This window comes from Lepisma saccharinum, chromosome 4 (assembly GCF_977018435.1).
Source record: "Lepisma saccharinum chromosome 4, izLepSacc3.1, whole genome shotgun sequence".
Classification (NCBI taxonomy): domain Eukaryota; kingdom Metazoa; phylum Arthropoda; class Insecta; order Zygentoma; family Lepismatidae; genus Lepisma; species Lepisma saccharinum.
Genome location: NC_139232.1, coordinates 38,027,914 through 38,055,570, shown reverse-complemented (window position 1 = coordinate 38,055,570; position 27,657 = coordinate 38,027,914). Strand labels below are relative to the sequence as shown.

Genomic DNA, 27,657 nt, shown 5'->3' with positions numbered 1-27,657 from the left:
GGATGTTGAGATGATGGACATGATTATGCTAGTTTTGTGAGGTAAGATAGAACAATATAAAAGTAAATATTACCATATACGTAGTTGAAGATTTGTCAAGGATTGGCGAGGCTCGTATGCAGCTTAATTTGTATTGTGTAGTGCTCCTCGTGGAAGCTTGAAGAGAGCGACTACTCATCTAACAGTAGATTCTTTATATCTTTCTTAAATTTGTTAGGATTGGGGAGGGAGACTTAAGTTTGTTAGTATTGGGAGTAGGGCGAGTTCATTCCATGTTTTTGCCGCTGAAAGTGTAAAAGACGATTTGAAAATTTCCAGTGAGTGTTTGAAGAGTTCAAATTTCGCTGTTCCTCTTCTTTTGTAGTTTATGAATTATTTGTAATTCATGGCATTGGGAGTACAAACTATCTTAATCTCTCTGGGGTATTTATGGTGGGAGTTTATGGTACGCAATATTTCATAAGCTCTTTGATTTTAATGCTAACAATAATATATGGTAAGGCCGGCCGTAAGTAGGTCGTAAGATCTACTTTAATCTTTCAGTCTAAAATATTTTATGGCAGCGGAGAAATTTAAAATTACAATTAATGTTGTATAGTATGTTGAAATCCATACTTCATAAAACAACATTCTGTTTTTAATTTGATATCGTTTAATATACCGTTTCTTGTGCGTTATATTGGTCTTAGTAAATTCAAAATTTGTGAACAAAGAGACAAGAACTGTGACAACAAGAAAGAAGCGCCACCACTTTTCTCTACATGAAGAACGCATAATATTATAATAATATGTGGCAACTACTGCAACTGCGAATATGTATTGTTTAAGCGTACTGTGTGGTGAAATTAGCAACAAATTAGAGAAACTGCGTACTGTACCAAATTCGCATTATTTCATATTCCGAAAAACGACACTACGACGTTCCAGTGTGCAGGGCGTTGTTTTCTCTAAACAATTAACTTTTTGTGATAATGCATATGTGAAGAGCCGTGCCGATTTCATGTCGACTTATAACGAAGGGTTTTAAGGATCGATTTCAGGGGAAACTGCAAGGCCAGTCTCCATTGGGCTTAAAGTGAACTTACAACAAACGTTTTGGTATATGTGAGAAATAAAGATGACTATTGGTTTCATCTTCACCTGTGCTGAAGTGAGCAGGCAAACAAAATACTACATTCCTTTTTAGTTAATAGCATGCAGAGGGGTGAGATCGTAAATATTTCCTGTAATGAAACTGCGTGTCCAAAATACCTAAGCAATAATCATGATGGATTACCAGGGGGAAAAAATAGCATTCCCACATGATACGAAAATTTCTAGTTCACGGTCTCCCCGATGGCGCAGTGGTAGCGTCGTCGCCTTGTAATCAAGGGGTCCCGGGTTCGATACCCGATGGAGGCACATAGTGGTTCGGATTCCACTTTAAACTCTAGGTCCAGTCCCAATTAGCCTTACTGTGCATAAAGTGGACCTTAAACACCAACTCAATCAATCAATCAATCAATTTCAATTTTTTATTTCGCTACTAGATCACCTATGCCGGGTAATCTGAGTTGGATGTGGGTGTCAACATTCATAGCAATAACGCTTTGGGTTGGCTGCCTTTGATGGCTCGACATGATACGACAGACAAATTTCGAATCAATACAGCGTGTTGTCAAAACGTATCACACCTTATTTATTTTTTTCTTGTCAACTAGTTATCGCTTCGCAACGGAAAGAAGTTGGTGAAGTGCTGTATTAGCAATTTACTGCGAATGAATGATGTTTGTCGGAAACAGAAACTAGATCAGTTGCCTTGCCGCATCAACTTGATCTCAGCTAAGTTTGCATTAAGAAACACAATTCGTTCCCAAACTTCTGATGATATTAACAGATGATATATGATGCCTGTAACTCTGGTTTTCTGTAACACGCGATAACTGGATATGATGAAACTTGGGTTTAGAATTGAATTGAATTGAGTTGGTGTTTTAAGTTCACTTTATGCACAGTAAGGCTAATCGAGACTGGACCTACAGTTTAATGTGGGATCCGAACCACTATGTGCCTCCACCGTTGGGTTAAGAACTCGTATGACTCTACAAACAACAGCAATATTTTAAGAAATAAAAATAAGGTTGGATACTTTTCGATCCTAGCGTGTCCATCAGCATTGCCCATTAAAAAGTGCATCCGGTGTTTCATTCTTGTTAAATTTGTTAAATTCTTCCAAATTAATGTATATTATCAACTAATGTCTGGTTATTCATTTAACTAAGAAAAACAATGCAGTATATTCGAAAATACACCCTCCATTCCACATACAAACAACTTTAAATTTCCATAGTGCACATGTAATCTTCATGGCACACGATACTACTCTGAGGGTAACAGTTTTTAGTACTTCGTCATTTTACTTAAAATTACAACCACGTTGTTTAATATGTATTTCTTGCATTGTAGTCGTGCTTCCATTCCTTTAGGCAATCGCTACGATTGAAATTAGGGACGATATGGAAAACAGAAGGTACATCCCCACTACGAAGGTTTCTGGTTAGTTTTGGCCATTTCTGCGTGTTTTATCTTTTTAATGGCCCTCCTCGTAGCAATTAAACTATGAAAACCCCACAAAATATAATAACGGATTGTAAGGGGTGACCCTTTCCCAAGACACCCAATGTCAACCTCCCTTTCACGTAGTAAACCCTGAACTGCATTTTGCAGGCTAGCGAGGCTATGGCGTCTGGACTCACAACCAGTATAAGCCTTTCCGAGGTCCGTGTTGTGTGGTCCCTGTGTATTTGTATTGTTCCTTCATCTATTTAATCTTATCACCAATCATCCACATCTTCGCGATTAGCAAAAAGTGGCAGACAATGAGGTAAACTAAAGTCAACCAATGAAACCTAGAATATAAATATTTCCTTTCATGTGCTATGGAGGTAAGGAAACGTGGAAGTACAATAAACACACACAAAAACACACACACACACACTTCCTTTTCAGAATTTGAACTCAGTTCTCATTTCTATAGGTATTATTTTTCCACAGTATTTTTTTTTTTTTATTTCAAATATTGAGAACACTAATATTATTTCCGGTTCATCGTTATGAATTCCCTCCTTACCCCTCAATATACCGTTCTGTCCCTACTTCTTTCATAACACATTCCAAGCAAATAATGCGGTGTTTTATCTCCTTCCCGTCGTCTTCTCCCACAGAGGAGTTGCATTAGACCATTTCTCGCAGCTCAATATACGTCTCTTGTTGCCTTGAGCTCCACGACAAGCGTCGAACACTGCCCACGCGGCTAGAAATTTGCTTCCGCCGTCACAGAAATTCCAATAAACACTTTCTTGTCCGACTTCCTTCCAAACACGGACAAACAACACCGACAGCGCCCATTTCTCCCTCCCCTTTTGTCCCTCTTTCTTCAAAAACTATCTCCTATTCTCTGACTTTAGTTTTTCACTGCATGTCCTTAAAGTTTAATAAGAATGTATGCATCGATCAAGAGTTTGCTAGTGCGCACTTCTATAAGATATCACTTATTTTAATTGTTCATAAGTATTAGGTAACGGGAAGAAATTCTAATTGACGCCTCTGCTCTCTACATCTCTAATCTCCTCTTGTATGAACAAGTCTTTATTTTCTACAGTTGCGTAGTGATGAAACGAACATGTCGGTTTTTTTTGTTTTTTCCATACGGCTTGGTGGGCGGGCGCGTTAACTGGTGGACTTTCGATCTCACCACTGACGTTCCTGGGTTTGAGTCCTGGTCTGAGCATGGGTGTTCTTTGTGGGTGTTCCTTTCATCGATTTCTTATAATCACCACTCCCCTCGTCGTTGCGATTAGACAAAAGTGGCAGAAAAACGATGATAAATAACAAAAATACGATTACTTTGTATTTCTACGCAAAGAACACAGAGTCTATATTTCAACACACTGAAGTAATCGCAATGACGATAGAATTTATTAAATGTGTGCGTCGCGTAAGCACATGTAGGTTTATCTCTCTTCTGCTTTCCGTAATAATATAGTTTGTTACTGAACTCGCCTGTATGTTGCATAACTCTCATGATAATTAGCTGTAGTTTGTTCTAGACATCCATTTGTGTATATTACTGTACGGCGTCTGTCAGAAACAACACAGACCCTTGTAATAACCTTGTTTTCGTTCTTTTTTACTTCTTGCAGTTAAACCGCGCCGGGCTTGGCCCAACATAGCCTATACAAGGAACTATTACTGATTGTAAAATGCACTTACGAACACAAGCATGCATGTAACGACCATAATAAGAAATTAACGAATATGTCTTTCTTCCAAAAACAATCAAACAACAAATACGTGTGTACAGTTTAACCTCCAAAACTAGGAGAAATATCAGATTCACGAAATCTTATAAGTATATCTCGTTACTTTAACTAGTTTGACTATTTTCAGTTAAGTTCAGAAACAGGTCATAATTTTGTGTATTTAGGAATACTTGTTTCAGTTCATTGAAAGTAACATGAAATCATAGGTTCAAACACGATTAGTATGTGTTCGTAAAGTAGACATAAAAATAATTCTCTTACACTTTCAGATAAATTTCGCTTCTCATCTCTAACTTTTCATATTACTTACGACACAAGCAACAAGAACAAAATTTATTTTACACGCGCGCGAGCGGGAGCACACATACATACTTGTACATACAGGGTGAGTTTTAAACTTCGTAATGGGCTAGCTTCGAACCGAATACTCAATTGCGCAAACCATTAACCTCACCTCACAGAAACACATGGGGCGAGCCCAATGGTGGTATTTTGATTTTGATTGATTGATTGATTTAGTTTATTTTACTTCGCGTTTTGTGCCTCTTGGCTAATTTGCGAAGATGGGGATGAGTGATGAAATTGATGAATGGACATTCACAAACAACCAAGCCCGACCGGGATTCGAACCCGGGACCCTTGGCGTCGCGATGTGCTAACCACTCGGCCACAGGGTCGGCCGGTGGTATTTTGAGCCTGTGTGGTGCCCCGCTTGGGGACATCCAGGGAGCACTTCAAAAATTTCACACGGTAAAGAGGATTTGGTAACTTCTTGTTTGATGGATGTCTTACTTTCAAACAACATTTGTATGAAACTGTTTTTGACCTGGCCTACTGTATTCGAGTGTGTGCCCAGCAACTGATTTAAAATATCTGTGATTTCTTAAATTCGCAACACACTACTATTATTTTGGACACAAAAACGAGAATGTATAAAATATCATTTTTTTCTTAGTTTTTCTATATAGTCTCGATGATTGCCGTCTAAGCTTTAAAAAATACATGAAGTGTTCGTAATTCCTTCACCTCTTAGAAAATGTCAACAATGTTAATGAAAGAAAAGCGTCCGTTCAAATAAGGTAGACAATACAAAAAAAAAGTTTGTTTTAAAAGTTATTTGAAATTAAGGGCCCCATCGGTCTGCGTTGTTGCGGGATGACAATTTATTATGTTCATTATTATCTGTTTTTATTTATATATATATATATATATATATATATATATATATATATATATATATATATGCGCACGCACACAAAGAATACAAGATATAATAATTATTCCAAATGAACAGCATGTAACTCTGACTTTAAAGACCTGAGTGTTTGGTCAGTGTAACATTTTATAGCACCAAGCTCTCTATTTCTTTCTTGAAACGCTGGGATATAAAAGCTTCTTATGCTCTCGAGAAAATATATGTGCAGTCTCTGTTGACGGAGGAAGAGGCTCATGGGTTTTGATGCTTTTTGCGATATATGGCTCCATCCCTTTCAAAAAACACGAATAAAAGCAAAAATTAAGTTAATGTTTCTAAGAAGATGGTACTATATCTCACGAATATCAGCGACAACATCACTCCGTAACTTCTTTTTCTGCTTGACACACTTCTCTTCTTCTCGCAGAAAAATAAATATTTACGTGAAGCATGACAGATAGCGTACGCAGTACATCAGTGGAGAAACTTCCCCACACATGAAAGACAACCTCCGCAATGCTTTGACCTAATCTAACACTTCAAAGCAGCATTGCATAATATTGTAAATTGATATCCAAAAACTGACAATACTAGAAGAAAAAGTATATACGCCTGTATATGATATTTGGCTTCTAAAATTCTTTCGACAATACAAAAATAATTGCACAACTTACATCACATTTCCTTCTTGTGACTTTTTTGCATCGTCATATGCAAAAGCAGCATATCTTATTTCTGTGTATTACATATGCAACTTTAGAGATCTCTTCACACGTAGCCACTGAGTGCACTTGGGGTACATCCCTAAAGGAACTTTTTTCCTGAAAAAACAGAAACTCTCAACCATTCCCGGCGTGGGTAAAACAGTTTGGGGCTGTTTTCTGCTTTGCCACACGCCTGTGCTTCGATTTCATTTAGACTATCACTGTAGAAAACATTTGGGAAAAAATGAATCGGCAAAATTGGTACCTCGAATGGTGGACACGTATCACTTGTGAGGAAGACAAGGACCTCCGTGGTTGAGAAATTAGTACAGCGCGTTACGACGCCAAGTGCCCCGGCTTCGAAACACGGCCTGGGCATTCTTAGTGAGTGCCCCTTCATCAATTTCATTATACGAAGGGTGTCCCATAAGTAGCGAGCCTAACCTAGAAGAGAACAGGATGGGACCAGAATAGCAACCTATTTTTCTACGTAGTCTTCCTGCAAGTCCACACACTTTTGCCAACGCTTCTGCAGTGCTTTCGTCCCAGTGTCATAAAAGCTTTCCTCAAGGGTTCCAAATAGTCACCTACAGAACTGATAACGTCATCATCACATTGATAATGCACACCGCCCAAAGCTTTCTTCAGGTTAGGGAAGAGATGAAAGTCTGATGGAGCAAGATCTGGTGAATAAGGGGGATGTTCCAACAATTCGAACCCACAATCAAGGATGGTTGCCATCGCAACAAGCGATGTGTGAACACGTGCATTGTCCTGATACAGAATCACCCCTTTAGAGAGCTTTCCCCGTCGCTTAGTCTTCAAAACACCCCGTAATTGCCTCACCATAGAAGCATAATGCTCTCCGGTCATGGTGTTTCCCTTTCGGAGATGATCAACCAACAAAACACCCTTAGAGTCCCAGAAGACTGTCGTCATCACTTTCCCAGTAGAGGGACCGGACTTTGCCTTCTTTGGGGTGGGGGAACCGGGGTGTTTCCACTGTTTTGATGCCTGTTTTGGCTCCGGTACATAGTGATGAGCCCAGGTTTCGTCAAAAGTCAAAAGTCCTTCAACAAATCCGTCTGAATCGGCCTGGAACAGCTCAAGATTTGGTTCTGAAATGATGAGTCTTGTCAACTTTTGTTCACTTGTCAGAAATTTTGGAACTCAACGCGAAGAAACCTTTTTCATTCACAACTGGTCGTGCACAAAGCGCTCCACTGTTGATATGGACATCTTAAGTTCCTCTGCAATATATCGCAGTGTCATACGTCTGTCTGCAAGAATAATCTTGTGCACTTTCTCTACATTTTCTTGTGTCACCATCTCCACTGGCAGGCCTGGGCAAGGGTCATCTTCCACACTCACTCTCCCCGCTAAAATTCGGCTACCCATCTCTTCACTGTGGTAGAGGATGGAGCATCCTCTCCTAATGTTGTCACCATATCCTCATGGATTTCCTTGGGACTCAACCTCTTTTTCAACAGATAACTGATCACTGCTAATATCTCTTCTCTCTTAATTTTTCTGACGTTACGCACTTAGCACACTTCTAGCTCCTGCAAAGACGTATAGGATGGTTCGAACTGGACATCGCTTTGCATGTACACTTACAAAGAATTGATATTTCAAATCCACAAATTATTTTCAGATTGAACTATGGGAACCCTATCAGGCTCACTACTTATGGGACACCCCTCGTATCATCACTCATCTTCACTTTCGAGATTAACCAAAAGTGGCAGAAAAGTGAAGTAAAATAAACAGAATGAATCAATCAATGGATAAGGTAAAAGTTTTTTAAAGTTTGTCCGGAATTTTAGTTCTACCGTGCGGCACGTTTGTGGATAGTTTTGTGGAACGAAAGTGGCAAGACGAACTGTTCATAAAACGTGCCACACACACGGTGGAGTGGCGTTAAGTGGCCTATCTCACCAGAATCTAGCATACGCTCACGAAACGCTACAGACGAACCACTGAGTGGCCCTACAGCATGCTCCAGTGACACTGCCCGTGCTGTAAGATGCATAATGTGTGGGCCGCTTAAGGAAATTGCCTCGTACGATATTACCACTACAAAGGGAACCTGGCGTATTAATAAACTTGTTTCATTTCCACATGATGCATAGATAAGTGTGTGAACTTAAGTGCGTAATGTAAACCAGGGAGTAAACAAACACCGTCCTAAATCAATACCAACATTCGGAAGAGAGGTCAAGTTCGATGTGGATGTCTATGAACAAGGGATTCCGAGGACAGCACGGACAATGTTATTTACTTCGATCGCTAATGGTCGCTTGCATGCTAATAGAATTGATTATATCACTGAAAATGTCTATACAACGGCACCCTTGTATACAGGATATGGAAACATCATACAAAAATCCTTACCTGACTGTATTTTCCACTCCTAACGTAAAAATGTATTGTAATTTCAATTCAAATGCATGCTACAAAATGTGTAAGTGATAGCAAGCATTTTGGGCGTGTCGTTAATATAGTTCGAAAAAACTAGTCGTCATATTATAACTGAATTATATGGTATGATATCGCTCGATAATGATTTTCGACACACCAGTCGCTTTTTCGCGCGGTCTCTGTTCCAATAATGGATACACTGAGCGGCCTTTGGATTCATTCCAACTACAAGTATTATAAATATCATTATCATTATTATTATTATAAAACTTAAATCCTGTTTTAAATGAAAAGAGCTGAATGATAAAGCGAGACATAAGTGTAGAGTGCTAGATCTTTATCCCTTCCTAATATCTTACAAAAATAGAAGTATTCTCGAAGTTCGCAGTGATGAAATCATAATACAAGAAGCGGATTCGAATCTCTGCCTGGGCATGTGTGTTCCTTGTGAGTGTCCTTTCATCAATCTCATCAAATCATCATTAATCCTCATCGTCGCGGTTAGTCATACGTGACAACAAAGAGACGTAAAATAACCTACCTCAATCGATCATTAATTACTTCATGTCCATCTTGAAAACTGTCAGTATGGAAACTTCAAAGAAATACTCGTAATGGATGTGAATATTATACAGTCAAATGGAGATATATTTCGCCCTGATAGGCATGAAAATTAGCTTGGTCTACCCGAAATACACTAAATGCCAGTCAATTCGAACCTTGGTGAGAGTAATGAACAGGTAGTTTCCATTAAATTCTCTAAAATAATAAGTAGAAACTCATTTCTTGATAATACAAGTATTCTTACATCATGAGAGTATGTTGTACGCTTATTTCTCGAGACAAAACAAGAGAAATGAAATCGTTTCTCAACATTTTTATGCTAAGTGCAAAGCACACAAAATACACTGCCTTCGTTTAGGGCAAGTAAGAGAGGAAACAACGCACACTGCCCGCTTCACAAAAATTTGAAGCCAAGAGTTTCTATTTAACCTTGTAATCTCTCATGTAATTTGTTGTGGTGGTACTAACCAAATAACTAAACATAACATGGTCACAACATTAAATCACAATGATTGTTCATAATTTATTTAAAAATCGGAGGCAATGAAGGAAGTAATTTTATTACACGCAATAATGGAATATAATATTTAACACAGTTTATAAAACAGCTCCAATTGTTGTGCACCTTATTCTAAAAAGCTACTGAAAGAATAATTCCACCCAAATTTTTTACATGTGACTGACAGATAGATACAACTTAATATGTTTTGCTTTTGCTTTACAATAACTGCACTAGGGACTAAACTTGATTTCTCCTTCCCACTTCAAAGAGCACTATGTTAAAATCTACCTCACTGTAATGACACTGTATTTTAGTTATTTTACGACGCTACTTTACAGTGAATGAGATGAATTAGAGAACAACCACAAAGGAAAATGGGATTCTCGAACAAAGGCACACTGTATGGCAGCACCCTATGCTCATTTACTTCTTCATGGAGACTGCACTGAAAAAAATTTATGACAAAATTATCGTTATATGACAATACAAACAGACTACTCGTGGAGTTCATTTTACTAATCTACAGACATGAAGTAGTGTAATAGTAACCTACAAGCATTCATCCCATCGCGTGCACAGCCTATCATAACATCGTGTTTCCTTTTTATGTGACTTTTGCCACATTATTTAAAACAGAAGTCGAACTGTTAAATAAATACAATGATGAGTGTTTTTCCTCAAATCCACAACGACTTACCTCGGTGGAATACAGACGGCGAGAAATAAAAATAAAACTGCTCATAGCAATACTAAACATAGCGGATTGACGTTTCTTGTGAATAACCAACAAAACAAACAGGAAGTCCTGTAAGTAGGAACTCGATCCTAACGTGTTACACATATTACTTTTTACATACAACCTCGCGGGCTTTCTCTAAAGTCACGGCCTACATTGCTCGCTATGTTCACAGCAGAAAGTTAATTTTTCTGTAATCTTCTACAGTCAATTCTAAAACAAGTACTCTCAGAAACTCCCGATAGAAATCATTAGTTTCGGTAAAAGAAAATAATACCGGAGTTCGATCTCTCACAAATAGAAATACTGAAATTACAAACTTCAAAGAAAAAGACTGGATAGTGATTATAAAACATTTTTAAGCATTACTTTGTAGCTATGTAAATCGCAAAACGAAACTAATTTCACGCCAAGATACGCGCACATAACGGAAAAAACGCGAAAATTCCTATTCTTATACTACGTAATTCTTTCTTTGGATTTTTTATTCCTTTGTAATGTTTGTATTATTTTTTTTCCTTTCTTTTAATGTTCCAATGTAGACTATTAACTTCCATATTAAAAAATTGTGTAAACATGGTCAAGTGGAAAAAAAGGCTCCACAGCCTTAACTTCGCCATGTAAAACAAGACGAAATAAACAAATAAATAAAATGTATTATTTTTAAAGCATGTGCAGTGGTGCACTAATCTGGGAGCATTAAAGGATTTCCTCCGGGTATCTATCTTGGGAATTCAGTATAGAAGTGTTAATTTTAAATCTAGGAAACTATCGATCTGATTCAAATCTTGCGTATTGATATTGACAGTATTCCACATTTGACTGTTAAGTTCACACACTTTTCTTTCCTTGATTATCACAGAAAGAAATATATCGTCATGAACTATAAGCATGCTCTAAAAAAAATCCAGACAATACATTGAGCAAAGATTTCCGAGAGTGTCCTACTGATTGTTTCTTCGTGTTACATCAAATGCGTTATGTACTAAAATTTAAAAAACAAACAAAGGAATCAGTTGTATTCCTGGATAGAGCTTCTTACCAAAATTCTATTGCACAAAACATATGATATTTGTGTCGTTTATTAATCACGTGAAGGACAGTTTCTGATAAAACCTTACCTAAATATACATTATGAACACATGAATGATTAATTCTGAAATATGAACAATGGGGTTTCTTTAATTTCAACTATAATTACATGAAGCTCTTATGTAATTAATAATAATTAGCAAAAAGTACCCATATGTGAGGGCATAAATTAAACATACGCTTGAGGAGATGACATAAGTCAGAGATACAGCAGTGAAGTAAAAAATACATAAATAAAACCGACACATCCGTTATTAACGGGGAGAACATTTCCCTGTCAGCTACATGACGTGTCTATTGTTTATATCTCCCTATCTGATTTCTCGCCCTCTCTTAAAACCTATTTTCGTCAGTCTAGAGCGGTTTTTAAATCCGCATCTCTTCTTCTTGTTGTTGTTTTCAAATTTCAACTGTTGTTTCCATTGCAGACACTTTTTTACTTTAAAATATGAACAAATAATTTTTCCAAGGACTGGAAGGTAAACATTCACATTTTGTATAAATAAATCTCATAAAATGCTCATTGCATTAACGAATTTCGTTCAGCCATACACTGCAAACGTTAAAGGCTTGAGAATAAAGGATCCAAGTTGGATTTCCAATGGGGTACATTTCAGTGGTTCAAAGCCTATGCCTGCAATTCAAACCAAGCTTTATCGTATTTTATGAAATGCTCACTTGAAAGTAAAATGCGAAGTAAGCATCTACTCCGCAATATAAAAGTTCCTGAACTGCATGTTATGCAAAATGAGATCATCACTCGATATTATAAGATGACCTGTAGAAAAGGTAGATAGATTTACCTCCGCACCTCTTCTCTCTAATTAGAGATCTTATTGCAGACGTACCGTAAACTACAATAATTAATAACATTAATTAAGCTGAACATATTACAATTTGCCATCTGCCTTGTTATTGTTGAATCTCACGGTTAATATTAGTCAAGGTAAACCTGAAGACTATAAACATAACAACATTTAGCACATGCACAAATTCGCAGAAATTCTCTCAGGACATATTCTGTGGATTGGTTATTGTAGATTTTACACCTCCAAGCTCATTGACACAACGGAGATGAATGGTGTAGTAAATACATTGCCGATGGAAATTTGAATCCAGAACGTTAGAATATATGGAATTCTTTTGTAGCAGTGAAACATTTTTCCTGGTCGATGTATTAACTATTTTTGTCCGACAGTGTGATTTCGAATTTTTTGGGGTTAATGCCATTTGTGTACAAATTTCGATTCCGATAGATTATGACACGACAATTGGTGAAACTTATTTTAAATAATTTTCTGTAAAACACTTCGGCATTCAACATGAATTGGATTAACAATTCAGAAATATTACTCAAAACACAAATACAAGTTTGAATATGCTCACATTTTAATGCGAAAAGCATATTGACATCTAAAGTATATTATGCGTAAACGAATGCATTAAAACTTTCCTGATCTATTTAACAATCAACGACTACCTTGTCTGATGGACAAACTAAAACTAATTCATTATAAATGTATGGCAATATGAAAAAACAGAAATATTAATTATACGTCATGCAACACAGTACGTAATGAATACGATGCTGTGAGGTAATTGTTTTTATCATTTTGTTACCATATCATTATTGTAATGATATCAAAGGCATTAAATCCCATTAAACTGTCACCAAGAGAAACACTTTCATATAAGAAATGTTATATTTACCGCAATTACGCTGAACCCAATAATATGAATTTCTGTTCTAACGTATTAATACTGAAAATGTTTTGGTTACAATAAACTTTATCGTTACGAACAACATTGTCATATATAATAAAAAATCAGTAGAAACTTTGTTTAACATGCGGAAAAGTTTGTGTGGTTCGTAAGAGTTAATTCCTTGTAGCGTAAATACAGGCAACTGCACGTTTTCCTAAAGCATGCAACAACTATATATGACACCTTTTTACAACACATTTGCTGTCACGAGAGGATAAGTGGAAAGTGTCATTGTCACTATTAATTCGGCCCAAACTTTTGATGAAATGACTATTCAAAAGTAATATAAATCCGTACAAGAAAGAAATCCAATAACTGCCGCAGTACCGTTTATTTTAATTTCTGTTAAATTTTGGACCACATGAAGAAAAAGTAACACTGACACACATACGTTAATTGAGGAATTGTGGCCCAGCATGACATTCCTTTGTCAATTTATGGCGGATACTTATTTTATGCAACACCTTGCTTTCCAGAAACTTAACATTGCTGCAGAAAAAGTACAGAATATTATTTGGGGAAAAGGGTTTAATCTAACAAAACAATCCCAGTTATTCTGTACCACAGAAAATATTGCAGTTTTTTTTAACAATTTAAGGACAGAATACTTGGAAAATCGCCACTCTCTTTTATATAATATATATATATATATATATATATATATATATATATATATATATAAGCTGTTATATTTTTGTCTGAACGCAGAAGTAACTAGATAGCACACACATACTTATTTACATTTTTGTTACTTAGTGTCACTTTCCTGCCACTTTTGGCAAATCGCGACGATGAGAATGAGTTGTGATAAATGAAACTGATGGAGGGGCACTTGCAAATAACACTCATGCCCAGGTCAGGACTTGAAACGGGAACTTCGGTGGCGAGATTGAAAGTCGACCCTTTAACGCACTCGTGCACCGAGCCGGCATATACACACACACGTATGTAGTCACCGGCAATAAAATGGGACACCTAGATCTTGAAATACTGGGTTCCTTGCATGGCGTTAAGTGTGTTGCCTAATTCTACGGCCAGCAGCAAATTTCAACAGCAAATATTTATTATGTAGAGTTATGGCCGTAGAGTTAGGCAACACACATAATACCATCAGGGAAGTCAGTATTTCAGGATAAAGGTGTCCCTATTACCTAAACACACTGGCACGAAAAAAGAATACGGGTTTTCCATTTAATGTAAGTTGTAAGGTTTAGGTCAGAAAAAAATATTATGATGTGAATAACCGATTCAAATGTAGAAACTTTACTTAGTATATTTTTTTCAGGCAGACTTCGCCTTGTTAAACACAAAAAAGTTATCGTGCAAAGCCATGCTAATCAAAGATGGAACGCTACAATTTAGAAAGACCCTGTATAAAATGAGATGAAAAATATAGTAACGATATGTTTACACTCACTTGCGTTAAGGGGAAGGCCGGGCCCCAACGCAGCCCCAGCTGACATGTGCTGCACCCGTTGGTAGCTACGCAGGGAGCCGCTATGGTGCTGGTGGTGCTGATGGTGCGCAATGGTGGCTGGTTGGAACCCCTCCAGGGCAACGGTGATATTGTGAAGGGACAAGTCACGTGCTCGGCATGACCTCCGATGACCTCACGGCAGCGATGGCACTGTGTTTACATGGCTTGGGCACACGCACACATGATCTTGTCACACATCTAATGCACGCGGGCGGCCAGGTCCGTTGATAATGACAAGCCCACTCCGACTGACTCGGGACCGAACCGGGTCGGGTATAGGCCGGGAACCACACAGCCTGCTGCGCGTAGCAGACCTCGAGTTCTCATCGATCGAACAGCCAGCCAAGCTGGCAAAGGCTGGTCCAGTATCATAGTCAAGAGACGCCAAAAGAGCCTTTCGTCACTCATAGTAACTTCCTGGTTCGACCATGAAATCAGTTCATTTGACTTCCTTCGGCTTAGGAGAAAGAAATTGCAACTCCTAAACAATTTCTACCTTCACGTTGAGTATTTTTGTGATATTTTGCGTTGTTTTTCTGTTATTTTTGACTGATCACCACGATCCGAGTTGTCCCTCATGTTGCCAAATCAAAGTTCTTCAAGTATTTTCAAATAACTTTCGAGAGCATTGTTTATAAAGCTTTATCACAAATTCCACAACTAAGAAAATGAAATTTATTGAACATTTTAAAAGTAAATTAAGGAAAATAAAATACATTTATTTACATAACATGTCTACACTCAAGAAGCTTGGAGGAAAGGGTATGTTTTGTCAGTCCAATCCTTGCAAGCCCAAAATCTATTCAATTACACTGATGTTTCTCTTTTCGATCCTAAGATGATTTTCCAGTTCTCTTGGTAACTGGGAACCATACCGAAGACAATTAAAGATTAAGATGCTGAGATGAAATTGTTTCCAGGTTTTTGAATGTTTTTACAAAATTCCTTAACTTTCCCATTAACCTTTCGATCCTAAGATGACTTCCCAGACTATCCTAAGTTTTCTTGGTCAGTGGGAACCCTAACGACGAAATTGAAAGATGAAGATCATGAGACGAAATTGTTGAAAAATGAAAACAAGCATACGGACAAGGCAAAGAACACAGAACCTCATAAAGGATTATCCCCTGAATGTGCTGCCAAGCATTATTAGCCTGAAAATATGCAGTTCGATTTTTATTTTATGCTGTACAAGAACACACTTGGAGAGCAATAACAATCTTCGAAAACGAGACACGAAAAACTATATCCTCTTTGGCCTTACTTAACGTCGATTTTCGTACTTTTAGGGTAATCGCGTCGATAATGATCAATTATTATTAGAACTGATGACAGACCACACACACAAATGCCCAGGTCGGTACTCGATCCCGGAACCTTCGATAACAAATTCTAAGTCGTTCACTCCACGCGATAGGCCACCGAGGCGGCATAGAATACATATATTTAATCTAAGAAGTTTAAATGAAAAACTATCAATGAACAAGGTTTGCCCATATCCATCGGAGCTTTCTTTTCGTTATTTTACACTAATTTATTTTATTAAATATGGGAATTTAAAGTTCGTTCGCAGTTATGGCATTGTTAAACGTAACGACACAGTCAAAGAAATGAATGAATAGGTCAAGAGGTACGAAAATACAGAATCCCTTTGATTTGAAAAAAAAAAAACCCACAGGAAACCGTGCAAAATGCATGCGAGAACAAATTCTAAATCTAATTGGTGAAAATGTTACCAGCTATTTTCTTAGACATTTACTTTTAATGTACATTAATATACATTTATTTATTAATATACGGAGATACTCTTTGGCATAGCTTATTAATTGGCATTTCATTCCATTTACCTACATCACGGTACTGCTTTCGATCAGCATGCATCCAACACACCTTAACATAATATTTAAAAACACATAACCTACGTTACGCCTCCATTCATGGCTTTTGATACGCGATTCAAAAATAACTCGTGGGCAGCAACGCCAACGTTTTTCTACTTTCAGCAATTCATTTATGTTGCTCATCTTCCCCATTTTCCTTAACTTTATGTATCCTTCCACCTCGTCTCCTCCTTCATAACTACACTGCATTTTCCTTCTTGAACTACAGTAAAATTTTACGACTTTCTCTCCAACATAGTCTCGTCTCCGCCTTGTGCTAGTTTTATTTGCTGGATCGAGGTAAAAAAAACTGACTGCGTACGACCGTGATTCCTAGACAATGGCTTGTCTAATTGAAGTACAAAGGAAGAACCTTTTTTCAGTCTTCACTAGTAAGAAAGAAAGGAAGTCGACACAGCTGGAAGTTAACGATGAAGGAAGATTCTGTAGGTTTTCCTTGTCTTTTCCTCTTTGAAAGCAATTTTTTCCTGATATCATTAGCTAACCGAGTCAGTGGGAATCATATTGATGTGATTAGAAATTGTAAATATACAAACTTTATATCTGCTGTGTAAATTACGCCTGCATATTTCACGCTTAATTTAAATAAGAAGTATAAGATTATTATAAATACTGATAGTATAGGCTGTTTCATAAAGTAAGCAGGTTTTAAATCGCTTGACATTTTTTGGTTTGAAGGTTGGCAACACTGTTCTTATCATTTTTGTTATCTCTTATAATTCCGATTATTACTATTCTAATTACTAGAATTACGCTTAAATTAATAGTGATGTAGCTAAGTAGTGTTCATGGGGCAATTTTTTGAATGGTTGCTATTATTAGGCAATTAATTCATGTCATTCAAATATTTTCTTAATAATATACCCCCTTAACTGAGGAATTCATCCTACTCTTATTATTAACAGCAATATGCCTCCTTTCGGCCTGAGTTAATAAAACAAGGGGGTCATTCCATGTCAAATCGACCAATTTCAGAAAAGTTTCCAGGTCTTGGTTCTTTGATTTGGATGAAATTTGGCATGAAGGTTCAATCATGTCTGGAAGGCTTGTATTCTAAATATTAGGTTCCTCCCAGAAATAGTTCTAGAGTTATAGCCTGTGAAAGAAGGTGGTGCGCAACAGAAAATGTGACCCAAACCTGGGAAATGAGTCTCCGAGCTAACTTCATGACTCAATAACTTTGGAACTATTGATCACAGCCTAGTGATATTTACACACCAAATAAACCTCTCACCAAGGAACACGTGTATTGCATCAAAATACCCTCAACCTGTTTACGTTAGCAAATAAAATACCCCAAAATATGCCTTAAAAAGACTTACGCGTCAAAAAAAATCATATTTTGTGCGCCTGCTGTTGCAACTGTAATCCAACCAGGAAGGTGGCATTAATTTTTCTAGTAACCCTGATGTGTACTCAGTAAGCACACATTATGTCGTCTCCATATATACTATATCACCCAATCCATATTATAGCGTGGTTGAACATGCAAGAAATTGAAAAATCACTGGAAAATGGTGGATTTTGGAAATGGTGTAGCTCAAAAGGGACAAGAGATATCCAAGCCACGTTGCATACACTACATACTGTAATTAGACCTTCCTCTAATGTGTGTCAAAATTTCAACTTGTTATTGCAAGGCACTATAGCTCTTTTCAGTTCTTACGGCGTGCGCTCTAGAAGGTGGCAGGGGAAGTGGGGAGCGGGGAACGTGCCGCTGACCAACCAGAGAACACACCACCTAGCGGTGGAGCCGAGAGTTACGCAGTCGCGGGAGGAAGCTGCAGAGCTAACTTCGTTCTGCACGTTGCTGTGTTGCCAATTCGTCGCGTTGCTGATGGTGTTTTGCCCCAGTGTTGATTCCTGTTTGTTATGAGCGGGATGTAGGAATAACATACATGGGAGTAATTGTTGTCGCGTCGTGTATTGCCTAACTGCATTGTTTCTTCGATAAACGTGTATGTGGCATGTGATGTGACGTTTATTTGTACTCTCGTTGTTCCATTGGGAGCTTTGTGTTTATCAACGCAGTAAGTATCGTACGATGACGAACAGGAAAGAATTAGTACGTAGCCAAGTCAGGAAAATAATAAGTAGGGTTCATGAATATTTTCAAAAGGAAGCAGAAAACTGTGGTCCCTTGGTAAGTGTGCACAAAGTGGAACAGAGTGTCGGAAGCTTGTGGAGTGAGTACGCGAACTGTGCAGCAAACACCGTCTTGAGGCATCGGGTTCCACGTAATTTGAATCACCGCGCAAACGAATCAAAAGGAACAGTATCACAAAGGCAATCGACGGTTGCGATAAATATATAATAAGAAGAATTATCCTCGGGTATTATGTAAAGGGTGAATATCCAACACTGAACAAGTTTTCGTTGATTTGCATACACAAATAAGCTTTCAGCGGGGAGTTTCGTCGTTGTGGAGGATACTGAAGTCTATGGGGTTCAAGTACAAAAAGAGCAACGACGGTAGACGATTTCTGATGGAGAGAGCCGATATAGTTACAGCCAGAGTAACGTTTATGCGAAAAATGCATCTTCTAAAAAATAAGGAACCTTTGTCCTATATAGGTATTTTATTTAGATGAAACGTACATACATCAGAATTACGCTCCAACGAAAATCTGGCAAAATAAAGAGGGTGCAGGGGGTTTAAAAGTGCCCGTGGGTAAAGGTGGGGCATTATTGTTTGTCACGTAGGTTGCAGTCACACTGGTTTTCTACAGGAATGTAAATTAGTTTTCAGTGGTGATTGCAGTTTTTAGATACGCTTGACGAAAGGAACATCAAAGACGCAGTGATTGTAATGGACAATGCTAGCTACCATTCGGTACAGTTGGAAAGAATTCCTACAACGTATACACTTGATATCATACACTTATCGGTATTCTACTGACAACAAGATGGGGATAATACGCATCCTCAGGCCATACGCGAACAATGGGACGTCTATATTTTATGGTTCTTTCGATTTCAACTCGCCTTTCCCGCTACTCTGGCAACGCTGCAGTCTCTCTCTCTAACCGGCCTGTCTCGTTGCGCTGGATAGGTCGTTTCCCCGCTCTCCACTTCCCCTGCCAGCTTCTAGAGCGCACGCCATAACAACTGAAAAGAGCTATAGTGCACAGTAAAGGTAGACCCTTAAACGCCCAGAGTGTTTTCAGTGGGAAGTTTACAATTGCGCAAGGTTTTAAATGAAGATTTATATCTCCGTAACTACGAATGCTGGAGTTACAAATTATAGCTTGTTTCTTTCAGTACAGTCTCAGCTATACGCCTATTGTTGAAATAATCCAAATTGCACTAACGAAATAGAAGAAGAAGAAGAAAGTTAATGATCTTATTTTTTAATTTCAATTTCGTCGGGCCCCCACGTAGGCAAGGCCAGAACGTGAGGGTTCAAAACAGTTCCTGCGTATTGCCTGATATGTATATCATTCTCGTAGCAAGAATTGTGCACTTACTGATGATACTTTCGTAGAAAAATATTTTCTAATATAAAAGCCGTGCTTTTTAACGGGAAATTCAAAATTCCAAAAATTGTTATCTCGGAAACTATAAATCCTAGAGTTAAAACTTATACCTCGTTTTCTTCCGTACACACTAGACAATACGCCCATGGTCGAACAAACTTAATTTTCATTTATCAAGTAGAAGAAGAAGACGAAAGTTAAATAGAACTATTTTTTTTCACGAAATTTAAATTTCATCAGGCCCCCACGTAGGCAACGCAGAAACGTGATGGTTTAAAATGGAACCTGCATATTTGCCGGATATGAGTTTCATTCTCGTGGCAAGAATTGCGGACATGCTTCTGATACTTTCGGAGAAAAAATATAAGTTTTAATGAAATAGCAGCAAATTTTTTTCGGGGGAAGTTGCACCCACTAGCCCCCGCCCCAAATACAAGGTTTATTCAATAAATAACCGGAAATATTTTTCTTGTACAGAATCTATTATTAGAATGGAATACAACATATGATTATTATTCAACGTAGTCCCATTCAAGTTCAATGCACCTGCGTCAGCGCTCCACAAGCCTCCCAATTCCACGTGAAAAGAATTATTTTGGGCGTGTCCGTAACCAGTCATGCACTGCTGCTTGGACGTCTTCATCATCCTCGAACCTTGAGCAACTAAGAGCGTCTTTAAGTGGCCCAAAAATGTGATAATCTTAAGGTGCCAGATCCGGGGAATAAGGGGGGTGGGTTAAGCAGACAAACTTTAGGTCATTGATGGTAGCTAATGTGGCTCTAGCAGTGTGTGGTCTCGCGTTGTCATGCAGTAACAGGACGCCACTGGACAACAGACAACGTCGCTTCTTCAAAATTGCTGGTTTTAAATTTTCACGCATAAGGTTTGCGTATGTCGCACTGTTTACATTTTGACCTCTCGGCATGTAATGTTCAAGAATTGATCCCTTATGATCCCAAAACAAAGTCAACATGACCTTACCAGCACTTCTTTCAGCTCGTACCTTCTTGGGTCTTGGAGATGAGGAATGTCGCCACTCCATTGTAGCCCGCTTTCGTTCAGGTTCGTAAAAATGTACCCAACTTTCATCTCCCGTGACAATACGGTGAAGAAATTCCTCCCATTCAGCCTCGTACTGTCGCAAAAGCTCCCAGCACACATCCATGAGCCTTTCTTTCATTTCTGCTGTCAAATGTTTTGGAACCCACCTCGCACACACATTCTTGAACATCAGTACGTCATGAAAAATATGGTGGGCTGATCCGATACTAACGTTTATCTCTGATGCAATGTCACTCACCGTAATACGCCTGTTTTCCCGTATCAACTCGTCAACTCTAGCAATGTTGTTTACCGTGGCTGCAGAGACAGAGCGTCGTGGACGTGGCGAATCTTGAACACTTGTTACACCCTGTTTGAACTTCTCTGCCCACTTGTACACTTGTGTTCGACTCAAACAGCTTTCACCATATTGCACTGCCATCCGACGGTGAATTTCGATTGGTTCCAACCCTTCAGCTAACAGAATCTAATGACACTTCGCTGCTCCAAGTTGGTGCAAACCTGCAAGGGTGCCGCCATCTTGATTCACTGATTCCCAGCACCCCATTCGCGAGGCAGGCGTGCCAGGCCCATCTCTTAATAGTTCTAGGACGCCACCACTAAATAACAAAGAAGCACCAAACATGGTCGTATTTTCGATTTTTTATATACATTTTCCGATTATTTATTGAATGGACATATTCAGAATTATATTGATCTTTACTAAATACTAATAGGAAGCTTAAGGCTCTTTGTGTAGCACTCAAGACATGTACCTCTTAACATTGCCTGAGTCGCAATATGCTCCAAAACTCGAAAAAACCAAATGTGACATATTTCACGTCTCGGCGTTTATGGTTTAAAAACATGTATTGGAACAGATTACCACTTTTTTGTAACAATCCCAAAATTGGGTTTTAACCTCGCAAAAAATCACTAGAAAGGAAGTAGACGATTATTTACAGTTCTTTAGACATACATTAACAGGGTGAATTGAAAGTCATAAGACCCAAGAGTACTCTATAATACCAATTTGGTCGAAACTGATTGCATTATTTTAATCAAGTAAATTGAAGTATTCAATACTTTTTGCATGCAACTCAAATATTATTTATTATTAACTATCACTCCACATCATTCTAATGACTCTTGGGTTCATTCATGATATAACCCTCAAACGAGAATTGATAGGAATAAAAATCTTACATCAAGACAGAAGGGGACATTCCAATTATATCGGATATGAAGAGTTGGAACATGGGGTAAGTTTTGTTCATGAAGGAAAAAAAAGTATTGATGGGGAGGTTTTTAAAATATATTGTGTTACATATATGAATCAGTCTTTCACACGGGTCCTGGATTCGTATCCTGCCCTGGGCATGGGTGATTTTGTGAGTGTCCCTTGTGTCGCCCCAGTCGAATCTTGTCATGCTAATATTTGTAAAGCAGGAGCTCAACATCTGAGCGTGATAGATTATGCATACATTATCTGTGACTTGCACCAGATTCGAATGTCTAGGAATACATCTGCAATTATTAAGATAACAAAATTACTTATTATGTAATCGGTTTAGGCCTTGAAAAAATATATTACGAAGGTATGTAATTTACAACTTAATAACTATATGTAAATATTGTAATATTCTAAATTGCATGATGTAATTATGGAAATCCATTGATACATGTAAATATCGATTAAGTTTCCTTGGTATTTCGTAAACAACCGTTCAGTATAAAAGAGGACCAGATTTTTGTATATTTTGCCCTTCTTACCCAATTGCTCGTATCACAAGTCTACGTCGTGGGGAGAACTACCCGGTCCCTTGTCGGACGCTGCTTAGGCTTGGGTCAATTTCTCATCAACCTTCTGCTCATGCGCTGGGTTCTTGCGATACTATGCAACCGTGAATAATCTTGGAAGGGTTGCCCGTTACATATTTGTACTCAGATCTGATACAGAAAAGCGAAATAAAATAAACCAAATTAATCTTTTTGTTAGTGCTTTGGAATTGCATTGATCATTTTATATTCAATCTTCGCACAAATAGTTTTAATATCTAACAATAACATTTAAATAGGACATTACTAAAAAATACCATTACCGATACGTATATTTCCTTGTAACTGATGATTCCCCGATGGGTTACAACTAACATCTTCCCTTGTAATCAAGTGGCCCCTGGTTTGATTCCAGGCAGAAGCATGTTCTACAGTGGTTCGAATATTACTTCAACCCGTAGGTTCAGTACTAATTAGCTAACCATGATAATTGCAAGTTTCTCCTGCAAAGAGACAAAGAAGATTCACTCTGCCAGACGCACTGCTTGCCGGCATTCGTGGCGGGGTGGTTTGCACAGCGCGCTACGACGCCAGGAGTACCGGGTTCGCATCTCGGTCTGGGCATGAGTTATGTTTTTGAGTGTCGTTTCATCAATTTCATCATATCATCATCACTCATCTTCATCTTCGCGATTAGTCAAAAGTGGCAGAAAAGCGAGGTAAAATAAGCCAAATCAATAAAAACTTGGTTTCGTCAATAACAATGGTAACATAAAAAGTAGGGGATATAAAACGCTGTAAAGGTCAACGATAAATAATAATCAAGCATGCCAGGCAAGAGCTGCTGAAGGGAATGTGCAGGAACATCATTTCCGTTCGATTACCTCCACACATGCGAACGCTGTCTGAGGAGGCGTGGAGACAAATCGAGCATGCACGTGACGTCATTATGATTCTAAGCGTAAACCGGAAAGTAAACAATGAAGAATGGCGAGTGCCTTCTGAATGCGGTGCTAAACGACCACATGCGTAGGAAGCAGCCAACAAATAAAGACGTCCGGCGAATATAATTTGCAGACATATGTTTCTTGTTAATTTTGCCTATCGGAAAGACTACTCCAAACGCAGTGTGTGAATTAAGCTTTTTGTTTAGGGGCGGAAGCCTACTCAGTGGCGTATTTGTGACTTCATTTCGGGGGAAGGGGGGGGGGTAGGATTTTTTGAGAATGCAAATTTGTATATGTTACAAGTAAACGAAAGTATTGCCACTAAACTAATACCTTATAGTTCTAAGTACCTTAGAACAGTGGTTCTAACCGAGGACATGAAATCTTATAATAGCACACGCAATTTAGAACATTCTAAGAAAACGCAAACTTATACATTAGAAGAGCTATTAAACTAGTAACACTGAGAAAACTGAGGTTTTTGTAGGTTATTTAACAATGGGCAGAGCAAAGGCGGGTGTTTTTTTATGATAAATTTGCCCCCGACAACATAAAAAAAATTAAAATAAAACTTCAGACGCGAAGTAGGATGCAAACTATTTTTTCCTGGATGATATTTCAATGGTTTTTGTTCTATAGTTAAGAAATTATATACTAAATGATTTCAATTCCATTTCCTTTGGGAGAATAAAAACATCCCTGGCAGGGATTTAAAAAATTATATTCTTCCAGGAATAAAAATTTTTGTGGCGGGGATCAGAGGCATACCACCCCCCGTTAATTCGGAACACAAAACAGAATTCAGGCATGATTATGTTGGCTCAACCGTCTCACGATATCGCCACCAGGGGATCCGTATTCGAGTCCTTACCTGGGATGAGTGTTTCTCTCTAAGTATCCCGTTATTAATTTCACTGAATCAGCACTCAATCTCATCTTCACGGAGACGCCTAAAGCGATGCAAAATAAGAAATACAATTGTACACATAAGTATAATTTCAAGTTTTGCAGAACAAATACGCATGTAAACGTCCCTCTATTTTTGAAAGGTTTGATTAAAGATACTGAAACCAAATTTTACCACACTTCTTTTACTGTATATCATTAAACTAATTAATGTGGTTTGAGAATAAAGAGAAAGTGGTGCAATGGCATATCAATTACTATCACAATTATAATTTCATAACAAAGTTCACTACTTCTTTGCTGCATCTTTAACATCTTCAGCAGAAGCAAAACAGGAATTTCGTATGCTACAGTAAAGAAAGGTGTGTTTCAAGGACAAGAGTGTCCTTGTGTATAATATTTTACAATGATTCTGTAGACAAACACGAACAGCTATGATGAACACACATTATAAAGGTTTAAAAACATCGCTGCCGATGTTTATCATAAATTCTTGGTACATGCAAATTGTACTTTTCGAGAAAAAAAGTTCAGGCATTTAATTCCCGGTGCCTTCAATCGCGAAATACAAAGATTTTCAGACCAGAAGATGCTCCACTCGCCCTCTCTGGCACACGGAAATTGCTTCTAAACCAGGACTGCTAAAACTATGACCTGCCATATTCTTATTATGTGGAGCGCCTTAGTACTTAGAAGAACTGTAAATTTAATTTAAAGCATTATATTCATTGCAGGCTTAAATGTAATGTCTGTATAGCCGTGAGACCAATCGCTCAAAGTACGTGTAGTTGCTGGCTTTATACTATTATAAAAAGTTGGAGCTTTCCTAATATCAACTGCAAAGTTTAAGTGTGGTTCAAGAGTAAATGACCATCCCCATTTGATGGTACTAGTGGTGTCGGCACAGATTACTTGTAAATTATTTTAAAAAGTGTTAGTTGTAGCAATTTCGTGAAGACAACAACGCAAAAACTTAATGAAGCAAGCAGTGGAAAAGCAGCAGAATGAATAAAGAAAATGACAACGAGTTTTTCAGCCGTCAAAAAGCAGAAAATTTCGTTTTCCCCTTTTCATTATGCGAGGAAAGTTTAAATGGAAATTCTATCACTTTATATTTATAAATTTATCAAGACTGAGTAACTGACACTCTATCGGACACAGGTCTGCTTCAGACACTTGGAAGAGAACCCCTTTGAACACGCGTGCAGTCAAAAAAAAAGTTATGTAAGCAAATACAAGCATCCGGATGTAAATATTCTACTGTACAGTTTCGGAATCCAGTACAACACTTATAACTACGTAAATATATCGTCGCTGAAGTTAGAGAGAGGAGTCACATAGCGGACTTATTTCCTTCGAACTTTAAACCAAACAAAGGAATTTTGAAATTTTCGAAGCATCATCCTTCCCTATATTTGAACGTTTTGTAGAATCGTCCCTAATATTGATTACTGTGACACTGTTTACTCGGACGTTAATTGCGAGCAAGCTAAACGCCTTCAGCGAATCCAGAACGCCTGTGTCCGCTTCGTTTTCGACATAAAATATTCAGAACATTTGACACCGTATTATGCGAAGGTCGAGTGGCTGAAATTAACTGAGAAACGGATTTACCACAACCTTGTCCTACTCTACAAAGCCCTAGAAATAAAAGATCCAAAATACCTTTCCAGGCGGTTTCAATATCTTTCGGACTTTCACTCCCGCAACACCAGATCACGTGAAAAATCTCTGTTATCCATCCCTATCCACAGATCTAACTTCTACGCCAATTCGTTTACCGTTACCTCTGCAGGACAGTGGAACAGACTGCCCCCCGAAATCCAAGCCTCCTCCTCAGTTTTAACATTCAAAAGACAATTAAAATTATACATGCTAAACAATTGGACCTAGATTCAATTCCCAGAAAGAAATACGTTATACATTTAGCCCACGAAATATGCTTTCTATGTAGGTACTTGTGTGTGAATGTGTGTTTGTGTGTGTGTGTGCATGTAGAAACTGTATTGCTTTTATTTTTAATTTCTTCTAAGCTACATTTTTTCATTGTGTTAGTAAAAATAATGAGCAATGTACGTAATTAATGGTTAATCCAGGGCTTGACTGCTCGTATTCAAACTGTATTGCTTTCATTTTTAGTTTCATTTTACTTTCACTACTTTATTTTTCTTTTATTATTTTATTTTTCATTTATCTTTTTTAATTGTATACAATTTACTGCAAAGAAACAAATGATCCCTGTAATTAATGGTTAAGTGGAAGAGAAGGCATTAATGCCTTAACTTCGCCATGTAAACAAAGTCGTAAATAAATAAATAAATAATAGAATTCAACAACAGTTTTAAATAAAAATAAAACAGTATATCGGCGTGAGGTGGGGACTGAGAATGTAGAGTTTACGGCATTATTTATCAACTGAATCACCCACTATCATCGCTGCTGTTAATGTAGATGTAAAACTAGAAACATGAAGAAAAGAACGAACTCTTGGCGTTAACACGTTTTGTTATTCCAGTTTCCAACAACAGTTAACCCTAAAATGAATTTCTAGTAAGATAGGTGTACATTTTGGTACACCCATTGTGACGCTCTTCGATTTCATACAATGTAGCTGAGAATCAAAGGAAAAGACACTCCGTTCTAAGGCGCTGACACACCACACGCGAGTGAAGGACGGCTATAAATATCGCAGCCCCGACCTCGCCTAAGGCATTAATCAATCCCGCAAGTCATTTGTTCCTCCAGGAGAGGGCCGATGATAGAGACCGGCATGCATATCCAGATTATTAAAAACACAATGCGCCCATCCCATTCCGTAAGGTGATTATAATCTTGCATTAGTTTCCAGGG

General features: G+C 38.0%; 1 protein-coding gene across 13 annotated transcripts in view; it reads right to left on the bottom strand.

Moving 5' to 3' along the window:
- Camta (Calmodulin-binding transcription activator) overlaps window positions 1-27,657 on the bottom strand; it is an 816,835-nt gene that overhangs the window by 453,165 nt on the left and 336,013 nt on the right. Inside the window, exon 1 of one of the 13 annotated variants that reach the window (XM_083120435.1) lies at window positions 14,697-14,993. The exons of the other annotated variants lie outside the window; for them this stretch is intronic. Coding sequence (XP_082976561.1) covers window positions 14,697-14,742 — 46 coding nt within the window. The 5' untranslated portion in view covers window positions 14,743-14,993. Of the gene's footprint in view, window positions 1-14,696; window positions 14,994-27,657 lie in introns of those variants that run through there. 13 annotated transcript variants of the gene reach the window in all.